Source organism: Sebastes fasciatus, chromosome 14 (assembly GCF_043250625.1).
Source record: "Sebastes fasciatus isolate fSebFas1 chromosome 14, fSebFas1.pri, whole genome shotgun sequence".
In the NCBI taxonomy this organism is placed as follows: domain Eukaryota; kingdom Metazoa; phylum Chordata; class Actinopteri; order Perciformes; family Sebastidae; genus Sebastes; species Sebastes fasciatus.
Genome location: NC_133808.1, coordinates 7,270,512 through 7,289,711, shown reverse-complemented (window position 1 = coordinate 7,289,711; position 19,200 = coordinate 7,270,512). Strand labels below are relative to the sequence as shown.

Sequence of the window (19,200 nt, the reverse complement as noted above, 5' to 3'; positions counted from 1 at the left end):
TTAAAAAGTCTGTGCACTTTCACCGTAATATTTTATTAAAATCTGCTTTAGGAAGAGTCAGTTGTGTATGAAGGGTAGAAAAAAAGCTGTTAATTTTTACTTCACAAATACATTATACCCTCTTTACACTACGCTTTGGGACAGGATGTTCAGGAAAGCGCAATGTTCCAGAAATGTAAAATTGAAGGCTGACATAAAAAAGGAGAACCAATTTGTTGAGTAACTTTTGCCTGCTGTCATAACCAGGTATACATACGTTCATGGTGCAACACAATACTGTACTTCAAGGAGTCAGCTAATAATAATAATAATAATGCACACTTTCCAAACACCCAACTTTATATGGCTGGGCAGCAAGCATATCAATCGGTCCATACTGATTTGTTTTTGTATTACCCATGTTTTATAATGCTATATTATATATAGTTGTGAGGGGAGTTGAGGAAATCTATTTGGTGTGGTCTGAATATGTCCAGCAGACACCATGTTTCATTTTTACAGTGGTAACAAAAAAAGCTGTACAACCAGTGTCTAGTATCGGAACCAGTATAGGAATAACAAAATACTTTTGTTCCATTTGATAAGCAAGCACGCCTGATAGGAACTAGCTGAACAGCAGAGGTCTAAAGTGTCGAGTACTGTATACTGGCCTTAAAGATGGTGAAATCAAAAGACATTACGCTATAGCTAGCTTCCCTGGTGGTCTAGTATTAAGGACTTGTATTTGCCGTGGCATATCTCGATGGGTTAATTAACATGAATCAACCCTATTTTTGCAATAAATAGAAAATCTGTTGGCTTTTTATGAAGGAAAAAAAAATCGGACTTACACATTGTTGAGGTTTGACAAACATATTCAAAAGCAAAATGGTTGTGCAACTTTCAAAGTAAAGCTCGTATACATATTTAGAAAAGTTTTCTTGGGAGGCACAAAGTCAAATCCCCAAAAGAATAAAGTAGGCTTTACTGAGAAAAGCTCAGTAAAAGCAGGCTTTGTTATTATTGAGCTTACAGATTTTTTTTCTCTCTTCTCAAATCTATAATATGGAGACAACCACACGCACACAAATTAGTTCATAAGTCAAGCACAAAAAGCAACTGGGAAAACATCCACACACACACACTGACCGAAAGCTGATTTGAGATGGCCAGTTTGTGCCAGAACATAAATATTGCACCAAATGTACCCGCTAAATACAACACCCCTCTAACGCTATAATAGCTTATACTCCAACATAGAATATATCTTTATTTAGTTTATATGGGAAATAAAGGGTCTGCAAAACATACAATTCATAACGCACCAGTAGCATCTGGTGCTTGATAGTTGCTTTTAAGTGAAAGTCTGAATGAACGGCATTAAAGTTTGAACGAAGTGTATCAAGAAACAAACGAAGAAAAAAACTTTTTACAAAACGGTTGTTTGAGAAAAATCAAACCAAAGAAAAAACTCCAGCCTCAAAAACACGGAGGCAAAATTTGATCCACTGAACATTTTTAACTGCATTTCTGGTCTTGAAGATTCTTGACAGTTTTAGCACTTGTGTTGGCATTTACAGGTGCCAATTTAGCAGGGCATGATTTGTAGAGGAAGTGCCTAAAGACGACCAAAAGAGGACGGCAATTTGTAGTACTCGAGGTTGTTCAGAGGAGAGCTCCGTCTACTCGGGTTCAGCAGTGGATGTGTGTGTGTGGGTGGGTGGCTGGCTGTCCAAAGATGTAGCGCTCAGAGGGGCTGCAGGACGTTTCTGCTTGCCTCTGAAGTGGTGCTGCCTCCAGATCTCTCCACCTCGGACAGCTGCTCAAACACATCCCTGGGGACGGTGGATACACAAGGTAAGAACGTGTCAGAACATCTTACAGTCAACTCATGTAATGCCCTCAGACATGAACACACAAACATATACTACTACAAAACTGAGTCCAGTGTGTGTGTGTGTTTACCAGTGTCTAGTGTTCGCTGTGGTGTTAAACCTGCGACTCACCGGAATTACAAAATATTTTTGCATTGCAAAAGTATTCATCCCTTTGTGGTAATGCAACTTAAAGATTATAAGCAATCATCCCAGACTAGGGATTTGATTTTTAGGTCACAATTTGATTCGATTTAAACATGCCATTGTTAGTTGAGTCTTGTTCCATAAAGATCAACAGATCATTGGTTTTATGCCCAGACAACTGTCATTTACACTTTCAAACTCTTCTTTAAAAAGAGAACTGAACTCCCTTTTTATTTAGATAGTGTTTCACAAATGAGACTACGACAGTCTACAATATAAAAAGCTTCATCTTTTCAATACCAGTATCTGTGTGACCCAACTCAGTACATAATCATTACAAAAACAAAACATAAATCCTTCTGCAGTGCATTACAAGTGTGCTGTAATCTACAAAATACGGTTTTGTTGTCATTTACTGTCACGCTTGTTTCTCCCCTCTTTTTCCCCCTCTGATCGCTCTGTGTCGGTCGCCGAGGGCGGAGGCAGAGCTTTGGACACAGTCTGTGTGAGCTGAGAGACAGCATTCGGTAGTCAGCTAGCTTGTTGCTACCAATATCAGCTGCTCTGATTCAACAAAGTTGAGGCTGAAATTCAACCGTGGTGTTCTGTCGGGAGATGCAGTGACTTAATGATTTTTTTTGTGATTCATTATTTTTTATTGAGAAAATAAGTTACACATCATTCATTTTACCCTTTTATATGACTTCTTGAGTATAGTTGTATTATGCCTTGACATACACGGGAGTAGGCGGGGGGCGAAGAGAAAACAACTGACAAAAAAAATAGACGCTACTGCTTTTGATTTCAATGGTTGATATCGGAAGTTAATTTTGATCGCTATCCGATGTGGGATCAAAATTTTGACCTCCCTACCCCAGACAGATCAAAGAGACTGCTCAGGATCCAGCAGTTTTATTATGATCACAAATGCTACGCTAACATAACACACTAGTTGTTTAAAGACACTGGTTATTCTTCCAACTCACTTTTGCATGTAAAAGAAGATGTATCCACTGCGGTCACGGTCTCGCTGGACAGCTGCTTCCTGTGTGCGTGACACGTCCAGGTCATTGTAGGTCAGCCAAGACTGCTTCTTCATGTCGTACACGTCGCTGATGTAATGGCCTAGGGTGGGAAATAACGTTTATTTGTGGATACTCAAGTGAGGACAGGTAATGATGCCATGGTTATCCCTAAGGTAGGCAGGATCTCATTCCAGCCAAAGACTATGCCAGGTGATGTCACAAGATCACGCGAAACACGCAGGATCAAATATGACACGAAAATCCATCACGTCAGGCTTCAAATAATGTGTGTGTGTGTGTGTGTGTGTGTGTGTGAGAGAGAGAGTGTGTGAGTGTGTGTGTCCAGCAAAGCCAGAACACTGACCAATCAGTCTCCTCTGAGGAGCTACTGGCAGCTACCGGGCTGCAGTAGTTTGCATATAAGACTTATCTACACGGCAGATAGAAGCAGCACAAACACACACAAGTGCTCACCAGAGGAGGAGCTGCTCCCAATGTGACTGACGACACTGATGAGTCTAAAAGAGTTGGCCAAGTCTCCGCACTGTGGATTGCAACGTTTATAAGCAGGTTAATATGAATGAAAGGGGTTCAGTATATCCAATGTATAGTGTATATTATCAATACAGCTAGAAAAGCTACACTAGTACTTTACTTCTTTGATGCAGAAAGGATTTTTACTTGTTTTTAGTACATGATAGCTGCTTTTCTGTTTATTGTAGAAATAAAGCAAACAAAATCACTCGTATTTTACTTTATGATCTGGACCGTTGTACTTTGTTTAAAAAATCACAAGGCAGTTGTTTGTGTGGCAGCAGGATGTTAATTACCTCAGCGTTCCTCTTCAGGTTCTCAGTCTCTGCTTCAGTGTATTCCATGTCCAGAACGTCCTCGTTGCCAGAATCATCATCCGAGCACAGTATCTCAGGCAGAGAGTTGTTAAACTCTGTTGGGTGAGGAGGAGATATTGATACTGAGTCTGATTAAACAGTGTCACTAAGTGCTCTGAGCACTGTATACTTTTGTTTTGCACTGATGTTGTCAGCCTGGGGTCTTTTGCTCGTGTAAAAATGGAAAGGACAAAGAGAATATGAGAAGAAACTGCACTGAAAACTGATTCAATCACTCAGAGATTTCTTCCTCACTGCCTCCACTACCAGTTAAACATACTCAATCAACAACCAGATACTCAACATTCAATCATTCGGGGTTCGTACCTTGTAAACTGAGCTCAGTGGCCCTCTTTAGATCATCATCCTCTCTCAACTCTTGGGCCTCCTATATGGGGTGAGGTGGAGACAAGGTTTTACAATGAGATTTAGTATAAAGGTCCAGTTACACCAAGCCGACATCAAAGAACTAGTGGTGTTGAAGGCCGACAGTTGCGTCGCCTCACCTGTGTCTTGGCTGACAAGTTGCATTTGAACACACTGAAAAGACCACAGCCAACAGCCAGTTAGCACGTACGTTCTGCGCCTGTGTGAGAGGAAATAACTCTCTATACCAGCAGGCGGCTGTAGTCTGTATACGTCATTCAAAAAATGAGTAGAGCCTTCTGAGTGTGCCCTCTTGGCTTTAGTCGTTGGCTTGCCTTCCTCACTTCAGTTTCTCTTCTTGTAGGGAGAGCGATTTCTCTCTCAGACGAGCTCCGCCGCTGATTCAACATGCTCGATTGGCAGAAAAGCCTTCAACACGGTCAGACTAGAGCCGAAGCTGTGGGACGCATCGCAAAAACTATGCCGACAGACACTTACTGACAGCCCCAAACTGTCCGACGGCCGACTGTCGGCTTGGTGTGTCAGGGCCTTTATACATTTAAACATTTGCATTTCACTCAGGTCATGTCTGCTGGGTGATCAGTGTCTTGCTTGCTCATCAAGTACATGCTTCAGTGCGATCAACGGTATTTGCCAGAAACTACTGTAATGTTACACCTGCAACCCTGGAGAGTCAACATTACTCATTAAGGATGGGGGGGAAAAGAAAATTGTGGTGTCTTTATTTGACAGTTACCACATCTACTGTTTTTACAGCACCACTGATCCGCTCTTAAAGGAAAGCCCTGCCGATGTCATGTGATCTTACATGCTCCTGGAGGCTCTGGGTCAGAGCCTGCTGTAGCTCCTGTTCTTCCCTCTCCTGATCCAGACTGTACTGCTGGACCCAGTCCAGTTCCCCCTGCTGCTGCACACTCTCTGGAGTCTGGTTCTCCTTGTTCTCATCCATGGTTAGGTCCAGGGAATCCAGCACATCTATACATGATGAACACATACACAGGTCAGTTGACTTAATACTTATCTTGAATTATAAACACCCATATACTTGAGTTTAATAATGATAATGTTACCTAAGACATTCATTTCGGCCGACCCAGTTTTTGCATGAATGCAGAAACTAGCAAGACAACTGACTGATGCAGTACAAATCATTGCAATACATTTTACGATGCATACAAATACTGCGTTTCAATTTGAAAAACAAAGTTAAAAATGGACTGCTCCCTGTATAAACTCCATCTGCTGAATGTTTTAATCTCATGACGTTGGACTACCTGCAGGCTGTTTGCTGTCCGTTTCCAACAGATCTGTATGATAGGCCAGGTCATGGGCATCTGTGTCCCCAAAGCCTGTGTCTGGGCTGCTGGTTGGCTCATCCTCCATGAGGGGTGGAGCCGAGAGCCCGGCCTCTTGACGACTCATCTCCAGCACGGCTGCCAGCATTTCATCATCATTTATGCCACTGAAGTCTGCTGAATCTATTGTTGCTCCTCGCTGAAGACGCATAAAACAGTGTCAAAACAGCTACAGTAAAAAAAAAAAGGAGGCTGAATCATAATTGTCACGGCATGTCAGCAGATGCCTACCACTTCCGGTCGGTCATCATCATCAGGCAGACAGCTGCTGAGGCGTCGCTTGCGGCTCACAACTGCCTTTCTGTTAAGCTCTTCTTCACAGTCAGAGTCCACGAGGATAGAGGTGCAGCTAGAGTTGGCCACTTTCCCTCCAATCCTTCTACACACACACACACACACACACACACACACACACACACACACACACACACACACACACACACACACACACACACACACACACACACACACACACACACACACACACACACACACACACACACACACACACACACACACACACACACACACACACACACACACACACACACACACACACACACACACACACACACACATCATAAGCTCAGTAATTGAATTTACAAGCAAAAAGTACAAAAAAAACCCGGGTCTGGGCACACTTTCAGTCCTTTTCCTAGCCATGCAATATGTGACAGATAACACTTTTTTAAAAAAGGATTTATTTTTTGGCATTTTTACTACTAAGGCACTCTTGCACACACAATTTATAAAGGCTGAAGTTGCAGCACACTTCAGAGCTTTACTCAAGTTGTGGTCAGTTTAAATGTATCTCTTCCTTCCTTTCCTCTGTTTAACCCCTGTGCATCACTACATCACTAGGGATATTTTTGGCTTTTTAATTTTTTGATCATTTTGGCTGTGTTAATGCATATGGCATACATTTTGGCAAGGATTTTTTTTTCTTCAGATTTTGGAAGTTCAACCTCATCTCCTATAATAAACAGTGTAGCCAAAATATAGACACTCAGACCCTGAGTCCTACAGACCCTCAGACCCTATCACTCTTTCAATCCAGAGCCCTGGCCTTAATTTCTTTAATGCATTAACGCAACTTGTGATTTTTAGGTCGTAGCAGGCTCAGTTTTAAAGCTAGAGTGAAGATATCAAATGGCATAACGCATCATATGAAACTAGAAAACCTAAGGAATCCATTGGTACCAACCACGTCATACTAGCTCGTTGCGCAGGAGGTTAAAAAAAAGCCATTTAAAGGGTTAAAATGATGAAAATGAATATTAGTTTACAGTTATGATCAGGACTGAGGTAAGTTAAAAGATTTAACTCAGTCAAAGTGGAAAATAATATTGCTATAATTTTATGGCAGTATTTCTTTTTACATCAGAGCAACTTTTTTTTTTTTTTTTTCTTCTTTTATAAAAGGGAAAGTTTTGCAGAACTTACCGGAGAGGTGCTGTGGAGGAGTTGACCAACTGTGACGTTTTGAGTGTTCTGGACCTTTGAAAACAAAGAAAGTGTTTAGAAACATTCGCCTCATCTCTCAGCCAAATGAGACAATTTAAATTTAATGCATACAAGTCAATTGCAAAGCTTTTAATTAAAACCCATCTGATTAGAAATGTTTATAGTTCTTATTTTTATTTGAGGGAGTTAAGGATGTCTTACGTGGAGGATTGGGGACTCCATCCGAGACTAATAGGGGGTCGTGTGGATTCAGTGCAGTGGGAAAGCAGGGTAAGGTATCGGGGAATCACAACCTGCTGGCCCAGCTTGCTGTTCAGAGACAGCTGAGCGTTAAAGCTGTACCGTTTCAGGTGTAGGATGAGCACTCTGTGGGGAGAAAAGATCATCACGAATCTGAAAGTAGTTGGCTTCTTTGTTTATCAGGTGCTGCTTTTATTCTACTAGTGATCAACAGATGTTTACAGGAAGTACCGGCTGAGATTCTAATCATATATTTGAAATGCAGTGTGCTTCTGCTCAGCTCTTAAATATGTTCAACTGCAAGCATTTGACAATAAGTGTGAGAACTTCTCATCGTGCATTTCACTCTCAATAGTCCGTATGTAGATACCTGGGCAGTTTGCTGAATTTATGCATAACAGTCGCCGACTTCCCATTGCACTTTTCACACGAGTACTCGATTTCCTCCATCTGCAAAAAGAAAAAGTAACTTCTATCATTACACATTCAAATGTTATACATCTAGTTGAGGCCTGTTTCTTGTAGCTACTTGAAAAAGGATTTTTAACAAGCTTGGAAAGTGGTCAAAGATGAATCTTTCATAGAAACTGATCTGAACTCAAAACCTGTTTCTGAGAAAGACTTACCCTAAAAAAGAGATCCAGAGAATCCTGGATGGAGCGGAGAGGGAGGGTTTTCTTTCGCCGTGGTAGGTCGATGGACAAGTCATTGAACTGCTCTCGCTTGGTCACTACCTCGCCACATCTGCAAAAGAACATGGAGGCATATAAAATAACATTTATTTTCTCCAGAGTCATGAACAGTTTTTGGCAAACACATTACAAAAGATGCATTGCAAGGATAAATTCAGATGATCAAGCAGGAGACAGGCCTCACCCTTTGCAGGTGATGGTGTGCTGCACCTCAAACTCCATGTTTACAGCCACAGGGCAGGTGTAGATACGGGAGGTGTCCGTCTCTTCACCAGGCTCTGCCTTGGCTGGCAACGACGTTGCCTCCTGGCCATTATCACACGCCACAGAGGACGGTGAGGACGCCGAAGCTTCATTTGTCCAGCTCTTGTTCATTTTCTCCACATCGTCCTTTAACTGGTCCAAACACTGGCTCAGGAACTCGTGAGCATCCTGGTCAACAATGTGACACGCATGCACTTAATTAATCACAATGAATTAATATAAGACTAGGGTTATGGACAGAACAAAGCTGAGACAGTCCTATCTACATCTATAGACTACAGGCTATAAATGGATTTTTTAGGGATTTGTTTGACATGTTGGCGCTAAAGCAGGTAAGCGTCATAAACAAACAAATATAGTTTTCTGGTAAAGTGTGTGGCATGGCCTCTATCTGTAACAACTACACAGCATTTTATCCATTAAGGCACTGTCTCAAAGTATGAGTAGACCCCAACTGCTCTGAACTGTTGATTCTCGAGGGAGATCTTACATTCTGCATGTTTCCAGAAAAGCGCTCAGCCGTAGAGGAGATGGCACTCTTCACTTTCCTCAAGAGGTCCTTTTTTGTCTCTGGACAGCCCACGTCCTTCTTGACCATAAGGTGAGCAAAACGCCTGCAGGCAGTGAAGATATCACACAGAATGAAGTACTTTTAGGCAGGTTTTGAAAAAGGAGTCAGTTCACAAAGCACATTAATGAAAAAACAATGTTCTACCCAGATTGTTAAAGTTCCTTTACAGGGTTCCTACAGCTTAAGGCAAGTTACTTTACAATAACCAAAACTGAAGAAAAAAATTACATCCATTACTTAATGTTAGGAACAATTTTAGGCATACACCCAAATGTTGTTCGGAGATCTGTTGCTGCTTGCCCTGGTGCTGGTGTCGGAGATGGGGGTGGAGGAACAGAACTGGGAAATACCCGGCGTCTGTTGGCGGGTTGCTAATGAGTGCTAATGTCGTTGCTGGCTAGCAGACAGTGCATCTGCTCTGAGCATCCCGGTCGCAAACAAAATATGAATGTTGTTGGTTACACTACCCTTTCTGCGTGAAATTAATGCAAGAGGCATTCGCTGAATTATTTTAAAAACAGATATGACAAAGTATTTTGAGATTTTAAATTTAAATGTCAGGAAATAAAAACATTCATTAAATCCGACATCCAATGTCTTAGCATTTCTAAGACTTTTGAAAGATTTGATTTAAGACATTTTAATACCAATTAAGACCTATTTTTGGATTCATGAATTAAATGCTTTCGGGGGATCGCTGCTTTAAAAAAACAAAACAAACCTTGTTGAAGTCCCTTTAACAATCTGAAAGACATCACTTTCGATCTGGCCCCATCTACAGAGCCCAACGTAGTACCTGAGCAATGCATTGATGGGCAACTTCTTCCATGGGATGCTCTGCCTCAGCATGTCGGTGGAGAAGGAGGGAAGGCTAAAAAGGGACTGCAGGATGGCGTTCATGTAGCAAGTGTTGCCCAGGTTGGAGAATCTGCGATATATGAATGAAAGGATTGACACAACGGATTCACAAAGAAAAAAAACATGTAAGGCCTTGAATCTGGATAACAGAATTTTCAACACTACCCTTTCGAAGACTTACAGAGAAATGGTTTTCATGATGTTACAAATGTTTATGTTTTAAATTGTAAAAGCAAAATGGACCCTTGGGAGACATTTATTTTTCTTGCAGTAGCTAAGAAGGTGGGCATAAACAGTCTTTTATGATTTTCTTTGTGCATCATTTGGGTTCATAATATCCAAAATAAATGCAATCCAGCCTCTCTTAACATTCACCGGGGGCCCCGGTAGCTCACCTGGTACAGTGGGTGCCCCATGTACCAAGGCTGAGTCCTTACCGCAGCGGCCCGGGTTCAAATCCGTCCCGTGGCCCTTTGCTGCATGTCATCCCCTCTCTCTCTCTCTCTCTCCCCTTTCATAACTATCTCTGTCACTATCTATAAAAGGCAAAAAAGCCCAAAAATAATCTTAAAAAATTAAATAAAATTAAAGATCCAAACGTTTCCTCGTCACGGTTCCAAGTCAGCTCATGTCCGTGTGGCCACCCTTGCGGAAAGCATAACCGAAGCTTTATGCTCACATTTAGTACAGTAAATGCGGCTTATTCTTACCCTTGCAGTGGGGGCTGAGGCTGGGCCAGAGTGGAAGGCCTCTGCTTGTTCCAGCCACCGTAGTCCAGAGAGGTGCGTACCTTCTTGAAGGGAGTGGAGTGATTGGGCAGTATGAGGCTTCTCTTGGCTGTAGTGGTCTGTGATGTACTGGATGGCCTGGGGGGATTTTAGTGAAGATCATACAGATGTGAATCAGTGGCCTCTCAATGATTTGATGCTTCAACTTGACAATTAAATTCAAGTACAATTAAAATTTCTCAATTCAATTTTGAGAAACACAAATCCAAAATTGTGTATCCATACAAAATAAATGTGCAATAATGTGACAGTATTCTCCCACGAGCAGAAAAATAGATGGAATTATGTTTCACTGCACTGCTCTAGTATCTTTGTATGGAGAAGTAAATGTGTGCTGACCCCTTGCATTTAACCAGGGCTCTAAACTAACCTTTTTCACCATCCTCCCGGAATCTTCCCGAAATACAACCTAAGCCGCCCCGAAATGAATGAGGACCGTCCCAAATTTAAAATCTTTGTTTTTCTACATCATCATTAGTTAATCATTCAAAGTGACCTTTACAATAAATTGAAAATCAAAAATCAATTTTTTTTTTAAATTAATTTTATTGTTTGTTTTTTATTTATAATTTGCATAATTTGTAATTGATGTTAACGATGCAGCTAACTTAAATTAAAATATTTTCTATGTGTAAAAAGTAGCATTTGGTCCAAAAAACAAGATTTTGCAGAGGTCCCCCAAAAAGCTCGAACCGGCCCTGCTAGCTGCGCATCTTAAAGTTGGAGGAGCTGCTGGACAAGATGCTCCTGTCATGGGGAGAGGAGCAGCATGTTGCCACGGACAAAATGTGATGGAGAGATCTCATTGCAGCCTTATTAGCCATAGGGGATGAAGAGGAGTAAGTATAAATAAATAAATAAGTTAACATTAGCAACAGGATTTGAGCTGTTGCGGAGTTCGACTATTCATAGTTAACGTAAAGTTATCGTCAGCTCACTCACTGTAAATGCAAAAGTTGACTGCTGACTCGTTAGCGAGCGTTAACCGTAACGTTACTGTTAACATCAAACAGTCTAACGTTAGCTAACTGCTAACGTAAATACTGGAAAGCTTACCTCATTGACTTGGGAACTGACGTAGGCTACACACACAGCACATACCGCCTGTCAGAGACCGTGACAGACCGCGGGGCACTGACAGTGTGTTTCCGTGCGTTTATGTTGTTAAGGAGGTTTAATAATAACGGTGCGCTACGCAAAACGTGGAGTCATTTTCATTGCCATTCATTCTAATGTAAAATGAATTATTTCAACTCTCGTCCCAAATTCGTCCCAAAATTAAATGTCATCCTTCCCGATCATATTTTTTTCGGCCCCGGGACGTCCTTAAGCTGAAGCCCTGATTTAACACAGCTCACTTTGCATTTTAGCTGCCCACTGAAGAAACTCACCTGTCGAGGAACGAGTGGCTCTGGCCGTAGTCTTTAGTCACAGACCGGCTGCCGTAGAATGACGTTGGCTGAAGGGGAGTTGAACCCAGTGGAGCTGAGGGCAAGTGAAAAAAAGTGTGGTGAAACATAAAGAAACATAAAGAAACATAAAGACAATTTTAGATCTGAATATGCAGGTTAATGTTCTATATAATACAATTTATTGTCTCATACTTTGCAAAGGGCAGTTACATAATCTCCAGAAGTTATGAAGGTGAATAGGTAAATTGAATGTGCAAGAAGAATTTTACCAAGTAATTGAAGACATAAGAAGCAGTATATAGATAGTGCTGCTGCTGAAGTTTACCTGAGCTCCTGTTCTCTTCCGCCTGCTTCAGCTTATCTTTGCAGCTCAATAGAAACTTCCTGGATGAATCCGAGGTGGCCTTGTTGTTGCTAAGAAAATATACATATATATATACATATATAGAGAGACAAAGAGTGTGTGTGTGAGAGAGAGAGAGAGAGAGAGAGAGAGAGAGAGAGAGAGAGAGAGACACACACAGAGAGAGAGAGAGAGAGAGAGAGAGAGAGAGAGAGAGAGAGAGAGAGAGAGAGACACACACAGAGAGAGAGAGAGAGAGAGAGAGAGAGAGAGAGAGAGAGAAAGAGAGAGACACACACAGAGAGAGAGAGAGAGAGAGAGAGAGAGAGAGAGAGAGAGAGACACACACAGAGAGAGAGAGAGAGAGAGAGAGGGAGAGAGAGATTTGGATGTTACCTGACTATGGAAGAATTTATGGAAACAAAAAAAAGCATTTGTATACATTTTGATCAATGATCTAAATATTTCCATTTTGCCACTGACGGCCATTATACATGTATATGAAACAGATTAAAATACTGTAGGGCTGTCAACATATAGTCTAAATTTGAATACATATTTGAATAGTAAAAAAAAAGAAGAAAAAAATTAAAATATGAACATTATTTGATTGTGCAAAAAAAGCAGCACTACCGCCGCCGTCTGCCTCGTGCACACTGAATGCACCACATGACGGGTGTCACACAACGTCACTTTCATTAATTGAAAATGAAATGTAACATTAGGTCAAGCTGAATGAGAAATAATGCAACAACAACCGTAATGATGGCTGTGCACTCAAGATCAGACTGGACACGTAACCACTTAAAAGATGGTTGAGTCGTACTGGCTGTCTTCCGACGTGTGTACTTTTTAAACAGAAAACACACGTTTTATGTTGTGATATTTACTGGAAATGCCACCTTTTTTAGGTGTTGGAAGAATAAACCGTCTATAGACGAGTGCATCGGTTGTTTATTTTGGGCAATGTTTGTATTCAAATTGTTTGAATCTATGTATTTTTTTAGAACAAATATTTGAATTAGGGATCAACCGATATGTTATTTTCAGGACTGATAGCGATTATAAGTAATCAAGGAGACCGATACCTGATATTTTGAACCGATACACATTTACAGTAAAAATGAAAATATTGGTGTCAAAAATGGGAATAACACAAATTTCAGGCTGATAAATCGGTTGATCCCTAATTTGAATGTCATTTTTGGCCGCTTTGGACAGCCCTACAGTACTGTATATATTAACACTCCATCTTATCACCAGACGAGGGAACAAAATATACCAAAAACCTAGATACCAAATCTGACAAAAGGCTACCGACGTCAGATCATTCCGTGTGTAGCCAACAACCCCTAAAGTTCAGTCTGGAGAGCGAAGCGTGTTGCCTTTACCTTGAGGAGTCATTTTCCTTGGGGTAGTCCTCAGTCAGGTCACTTTCAGAGGTAAGGAGTCGCTTTCTCTTCTCACTCCTGAAAAACAGTGACACAGAACAATTCATGTCACAAGCCTGATTTGATTCCTAAAACTGGGAAGAAAGACAAAACCACAACAACTAAAAAATGACAGGTGTCAAAGTTCTCCTTTAGGACAACAGTCACATACAGGTAGATTGTCACAAGGACTACATGCCAAGGGCCTGTTGTTTTTTATTGGTAGAAAGAACACAAACAGTAGCTCTTACTTTGTCAAAACAAAACAACAAATACTGACTATAGCATTTTCCCACTTTTCGGAGGCTAGCTCTTTTGTAATAATGCCAAGCATTGTCACCTCATCAAATGAATAACATAACATAATTTGCATAGCAACAGCAACAGGAATTTCCATCATACCTATTCTCAGAGAGTCCAGTGCGAGTGGGAGTGGAGGTAGCTCTACTCGGGCTGCCTAGAGGCTTTCGCGGTGTTGTGTCGTCTCTGCCTTCTGCACTCTGCCGCCTCGGTGTTGTCTGGAAGATGTTAGGAATCTGGACATGCAAGTCAAAATGTCAAGGTACGCTTGTCTAAATCTAAAAAAGTTAAAACATGTGGTTTTGTGTTCTTGCTCACCTGTCTCTCCCCTGACGGACTGGTCTCATTTTTCAAAGAGCGGTTCCCGAGCACACTGAAGTTTGCACTTCCATGGGATGATTTTAAAACTGCTGTTAAGAAAGAATAAGAATTTGGGACAAAGCATGTGAATGAAATGATTCTTTGAACAATTAGGTCTGGGGTTGAGTCCCCCCTTTCACAAAACACCATCATATTTGGTTTTAAGCTACAACAACCTGTAGCTCCTCATGTGATATTAGCCATGACTTCAGGAGTCAGGGAAACCATGGTCATAGTCAATTTATAGTCAGCATGAGGTCAGGATGTATGATTATTTGCTCAACTTAATTTCAAATTCAAAGGCCTGTTTTGAGAAAGTGGTGCCAGATCAGCCGAGAGAGGTTCAATGCAGTGCTGCCTGTCATCTTTAGACCTACCCGTGTTCTTTAAGAAGAGATTGTGTATCAAAATGGAAGGGAACTACACAGTATCAGCAGTAAAAGGAACAGGACAAACCTGAATCAGAAGACACAGGACAGTGTGGAAATAAAACAGGATTAATGTGTTATCTAATTTGGCCCTTCTTTACCTGAGGCTATGTTAAAGTCCAGTTGAAACAACATGTAGTCTTCCTTTTTGTAGCTAAATATTTTTTACCTGTTTTGAAATATACTGTTAATAGTTTATTATTAAAAGAGAGAGAAAAGGTATTTGGTGAAATATCAGAGATGCTCCTTTCCATCTCTCAACATTACCATGAGAAATACAACTAAAGCAAAGCAGTAACTAAAAATAATGACTTTGTACCCTGCAAAATCAGAAACCATGGTAGTCAACGTCACAAATAAGAATCACGGCCCTTTGGTTTCCATCGTGTTGTGAACCATCAACAAAGCTTTGCAAGTGCTTAAAATGAACAGTGGTGTAATTACTTGGCTTTCCCAGCTTCAGCTTCTCCAGGTAATCTTTAGTCTTCTGAAGCAAAGTCGGGGGCATCTTGTCCAGGATGATGATACTGTTGTCCTTCAAAGTCAGCATGAGTCGACTCAAACTCGGGCTAACTTTCTTCAAGTTCTGGTTCAGCTGAGGGCAAGAATACAATGCAAGATCAGTGCTTCCTCTAGGCTGACTGCTTTGGGTTGGCGGATGGGTCGGGGGGGGGGCTAACCCAATTTAACACTCACTGTACCACCACACCAAATTCCTTTCTCAAATTTAACAACTTAAAGGTTTCTTTAAATATGTATCAGTTACTTTTACGGTGGGTTCACATAAAGAATGGAAGAGCTGCTCTATGTTAATCGTCTCGTGACCTGAAGCCTGGCTTCGCTCTTGCGCTCTCTCGCTGGCAGCGCTTTTCCGAAAATCATACAGTGTATGGTGTTAAATGATTCTCATCATTTCCCTTCAGATCCAGTCACTACCAGTCATTCTCATTAATAATATTTTGAGCATGAGAATAATAAACAAAGGATAGCAGGAAAACACCTTTTGGTGTGCCATGATTTATTTTATAATCCAGTTTCTTGTTCCTGTGCAGAGCTCATTCATTGCACATGGTGCCATGCCTCAAAGCTGATATTGTACTATCTGACACAAAGTGTGAACAAGGTTGAAATAATCTCATCTTGCATAGTGTGACATGCAGCGAACCTGCAGAATTTCTGTTATCACACAATGTATAAGGCCTTCATAAAGTTCCCTTTCCTCCAGCTCCCTCTCATCCAAATGTAGCACATTTCAACCATTTCTTTGGCTTTTCTATGCAAACTGCAGCATCAATTAGCCCGATAAACAATTTTTGATTTATGTCATCATGTTTTGGTACAATCACGAGCAACGTCTCTCATATGATTTTGATAGTTGCCAACTCAGTCTACGAGACGTTCAGTGTGTTGTCCTCCGTTTTTACTCAGTAGTTCAATATGTACTCCTTTATGACTGTCAGGACAGCAGAAAAAGCCTGACCTGCACATTGCCGAACATTTGAGCTAACTTTATTCACAACATTTCTGCCCTTTATGCAGGTCCTTCTTAATTTTGTAAAATTCATAACTCATCTTCATGCCTGTCAAGAAAACAAAAAATCGGTGTATCTCGTCGTTGTGGTGCGTTCCTTCCTACCCAAGTTTTATTTTCCGTTTCTCTACATTTCACAGTATTGTTTCTGCAAAACCCTTGAAATTGTATCTTATTGCTTGTTGTACGAACTAGCCATTGCTTCATTTTGCCAAGTAAAGAACAGCTATGAAGGGAGAAACATCAAAGACTGCTCTGATGACATTTCCACAGATGAGACGGATGTTTCCAAAAATTTGAGTAGTGGATCTCAAAATATCACAATGAAAAATGCAACAAAGGAACAGCCTCAGAATCCAAATCAATGTTTTAGCGGTTGCGCCCATTCTTGAATAAATACAAACAAAACAAACTGAACAATACCTGGAAAGTTTTGGAAGCTCCGCCGCAGTTGAATCTTATACAGAGGTTGACTTTGTTGTCCTTTTCCAGAATTTCAAAAGTTCCCTCTTTCCATCTGGTGGTGCCCAGGTCAATGCTTGTAACGCGGATAGTAACAGCGCCACCGCTGGAGAGTTTGGGCACTGTGGTTGACATGGCTTACTATCCAGTTGGTGCACTTGGGAGGCTGGGACTTGTGAGCAAACAAATCCTAAACAAAAAGGAAATTAAATCAAATGTGTCAGTACAACCACAGTGTGTGTTTTACCCATTATACATGTCTAGTCTATATAGGTGAAATATAGAGTGATATTGTGGTTTTAGCTGACATGTGTCCAGGGCTGAACTGGCCATCTTGCATACCGGGCATTTACCTGGTGGGCCGACGTCCTTTTGGGCCACGGTATGTCTTTTTTTTTTGGCCCATAAAACGGGTAAATCGTCCCTTTTTTCCTTAATTGACACTGGGCTGGCCCAATCGCTCTGTGCCGGGCGGCCACAGAGGAGGAAAGGGAGAGAGATGAGGGAGGGAGTGTAGAGTTTGCAGTAAGCAGTTATGGACTGCCTGGCTCAACATATGTCATGAGAGATGAGCAGTGCTCGAAGTGGGCCAGTACGTAGCGGTACGCAGTATTTTACTAATTTTACTCCTTGGCGTACCATGACTTTTTCATGTGTACCGGAGCTTCTCGCAAACTACCCTCCTCTGCCCTCTCCATATCATGTCCTCTGAGATATTCATAATGGTGATACATAACAGCGCAGCGCCAGCGTATTTGCGCCGCGTGGGTTTATTGTTTTAAAGTCACCAGAATTCAGGAAACAAAGTCTCTGAACTCAAATTTTTCTGGGGGAGGACCCCAGACCCCCCCACTTTGGTTAGAAATCCTCCCTATTTTTTGTCCCAGTCCAGCCCTGCGTGTGTCCCCTCACTAGTTTTGACTGATGCTCGTTCATGTCTATGTAGAGCGAGCACAAGCGCGAGCAACAGGACGCTGACTTTCGTTGACTTAACGGCCACAGGTGTCGCTGTTAACAAGACATTTCTGATTCCTACATAGAGTCCCTTTAATCATATCAGTGCCATTGAAGTACCGTTATTACTGCCATTGCTCCACAGGGAGATGGTCAATGATAAACAATACCAATTTGTTCGTCCAATCAGGTGGGGACAGCCTTGTGTCTAGTGACAGCGTCCAATGTTGGGAAGCCTGGCATCCCCTCGAGATAAAAAACACACCTGTGGACAGTACCATGACTTTAGTTGACTTAACGGCCACAGATGATCAGTGCCATCAAATTACCGTTATTACTGCACATTACTCCACAGGGAGATGCAAGCCAATGAGCTCAATGATAAACTCTACAAATGTGAAAGACATCATCTGTACTTGCTTATTAAAATGACAAAACACTCATTTGTGATCTCGCTACTCAGCTAAAATGAACTATTAATAACGCAATCGAGCTATGGCCAAGGTTTGACTACTGAGGGCTGGTTGGTTGAAAGTCACAACAAACTCCACAAGTCAACTCAGCACCCCAACTACACGGCTCACTTTAACACAGACTAGACACTCACAACTACATGTTGACAGAGGTGACTGTTTCACAGCGTGGGGAAACTCAGGACACTTATGTTAGCTGGCTAGCGGCTCCAATAAGAGTCAACGTAGCCTGGTGGTGTGCATTAGCATCAAACTAGCCCCAAATGGCCAGTCTGTGTCTGTAGCACGGCTGATGCCCGACACCCTGCGACCAGCCTGGTTACCGTTATTCTAACAACACCAACAGTCACACACATGAGATAACCCTGTAAAGTTACAGAGACTCAGCTAGGAGGACACTACAGCCCAGCTGAAGGTCTGAATGTCTGGGCTGTAGATGTCGTCCCCTCACACAGACCCTGAATGGATGGATGGGGGAGGCCGACATTAGCTAGTTGGCTAGCAGGCTAGCTGAACCACGGCCTATAGAAGGAGGATGGGACACTAGTCTTGGTCTTGGATGTATAACGCATGCGCAGTGTAACTGAAGCTGCGGTCGTGCGTTGCGATTGGCAGGCCAGATTCTACTGCGCATGTGCAATACCCCCGAAACTATGACGAGTTGATGACGCGTGTCCCAGCCTCCTCTCCATAGACCTTGGCGGGAACTAGCTAACGGGCTAATTTGCCTGATGTTAATGTGCAGATGAAAACAGAGTCACACTTTCATTAAACCGCCTCAGTCATTTACCTGTCGATGCTAGCTGCTCGTCTTTACACTTTTAAATCACAGTATCGTTTCCGTGGGTCCTCCGAGGGGCAGAAAGTTAGTTTCGCCGGCATTCAGCTGCTCTCCGGTAGGTTATGTTGTTGACAGTGGTCCCGCACACACTACGCCTCAAACACTGCGCGATGATGATGGCGGGAATGTGAA

General features: G+C 41.9%; 1 protein-coding gene across 4 annotated transcripts; it reads right to left on the bottom strand.

The window, feature by feature from the left end:
- Positions 1 to 14: 14 nt before the first annotated feature.
- Positions 15 to 19,198, bottom strand: usp37 (ubiquitin specific peptidase 37). Of its 4 annotated transcripts, none has more exons than XM_074658380.1 (24): positions 19,018 to 19,198; positions 16,762 to 16,990; positions 15,252 to 15,402; positions 14,338 to 14,426; positions 14,122 to 14,237; positions 13,681 to 13,758; positions 12,272 to 12,360; positions 11,926 to 12,019; positions 10,457 to 10,612; positions 9,685 to 9,816; positions 8,808 to 8,931; positions 8,238 to 8,485; positions 7,988 to 8,105; positions 7,732 to 7,811; positions 7,323 to 7,487; positions 7,101 to 7,154; positions 5,889 to 6,036; positions 5,577 to 5,796; positions 5,111 to 5,277; positions 4,243 to 4,303; positions 3,856 to 3,971; positions 3,500 to 3,569; positions 2,987 to 3,125; positions 15 to 1,814 (listed from the first exon to the last, which is right to left on the bottom strand). In XM_074658380.1, the coding sequence occupies exons 2-24, from the start codon at positions 16,933 to 16,935 to the stop codon at positions 1,727 to 1,729; spliced, it is 2,877 nt and encodes a 958-aa protein (XP_074514481.1). In that variant the 5' UTR covers positions 16,936 to 16,990; positions 19,018 to 19,198; the 3' UTR covers positions 15 to 1,726. The 4 variants fall into 4 exon arrangements, with proteins under 4 accessions (XP_074514481.1, XP_074514478.1, XP_074514480.1 ...); XM_074658377.1 differs by having other exon boundaries at positions 14,122 to 14,255; positions 14,338 to 14,429; positions 19,018 to 19,181; XM_074658379.1 differs by having other exon boundaries at positions 14,338 to 14,429; positions 19,018 to 19,180.
- Positions 19,199 to 19,200: the final 2 nt, after the last annotated feature.

Bases quoted from the DNA above. Each gene is read 5' to 3' on its own strand.
- usp37 (XM_074658377.1), bottom strand. From the start codon at position 16,935: ATGTCAACCACAGTGCCCAAACTCTCCAGCGGTGGCGCTGTTACTATC. The intron at 8,106-8,237 runs GTGAGGCCTGTC...GTTCTTTTGCAG, and splicing joins CACACCATCACCTGCAAAGG to ATGTGGCGAGGTAGTGACCA. The intron at 3,972-4,242 runs GTACGAACCCCG...CTCACCCAACAG, and splicing joins CACTGAGCTCAGTTTACAAG to AGTTTAACAACTCTCTGCCT.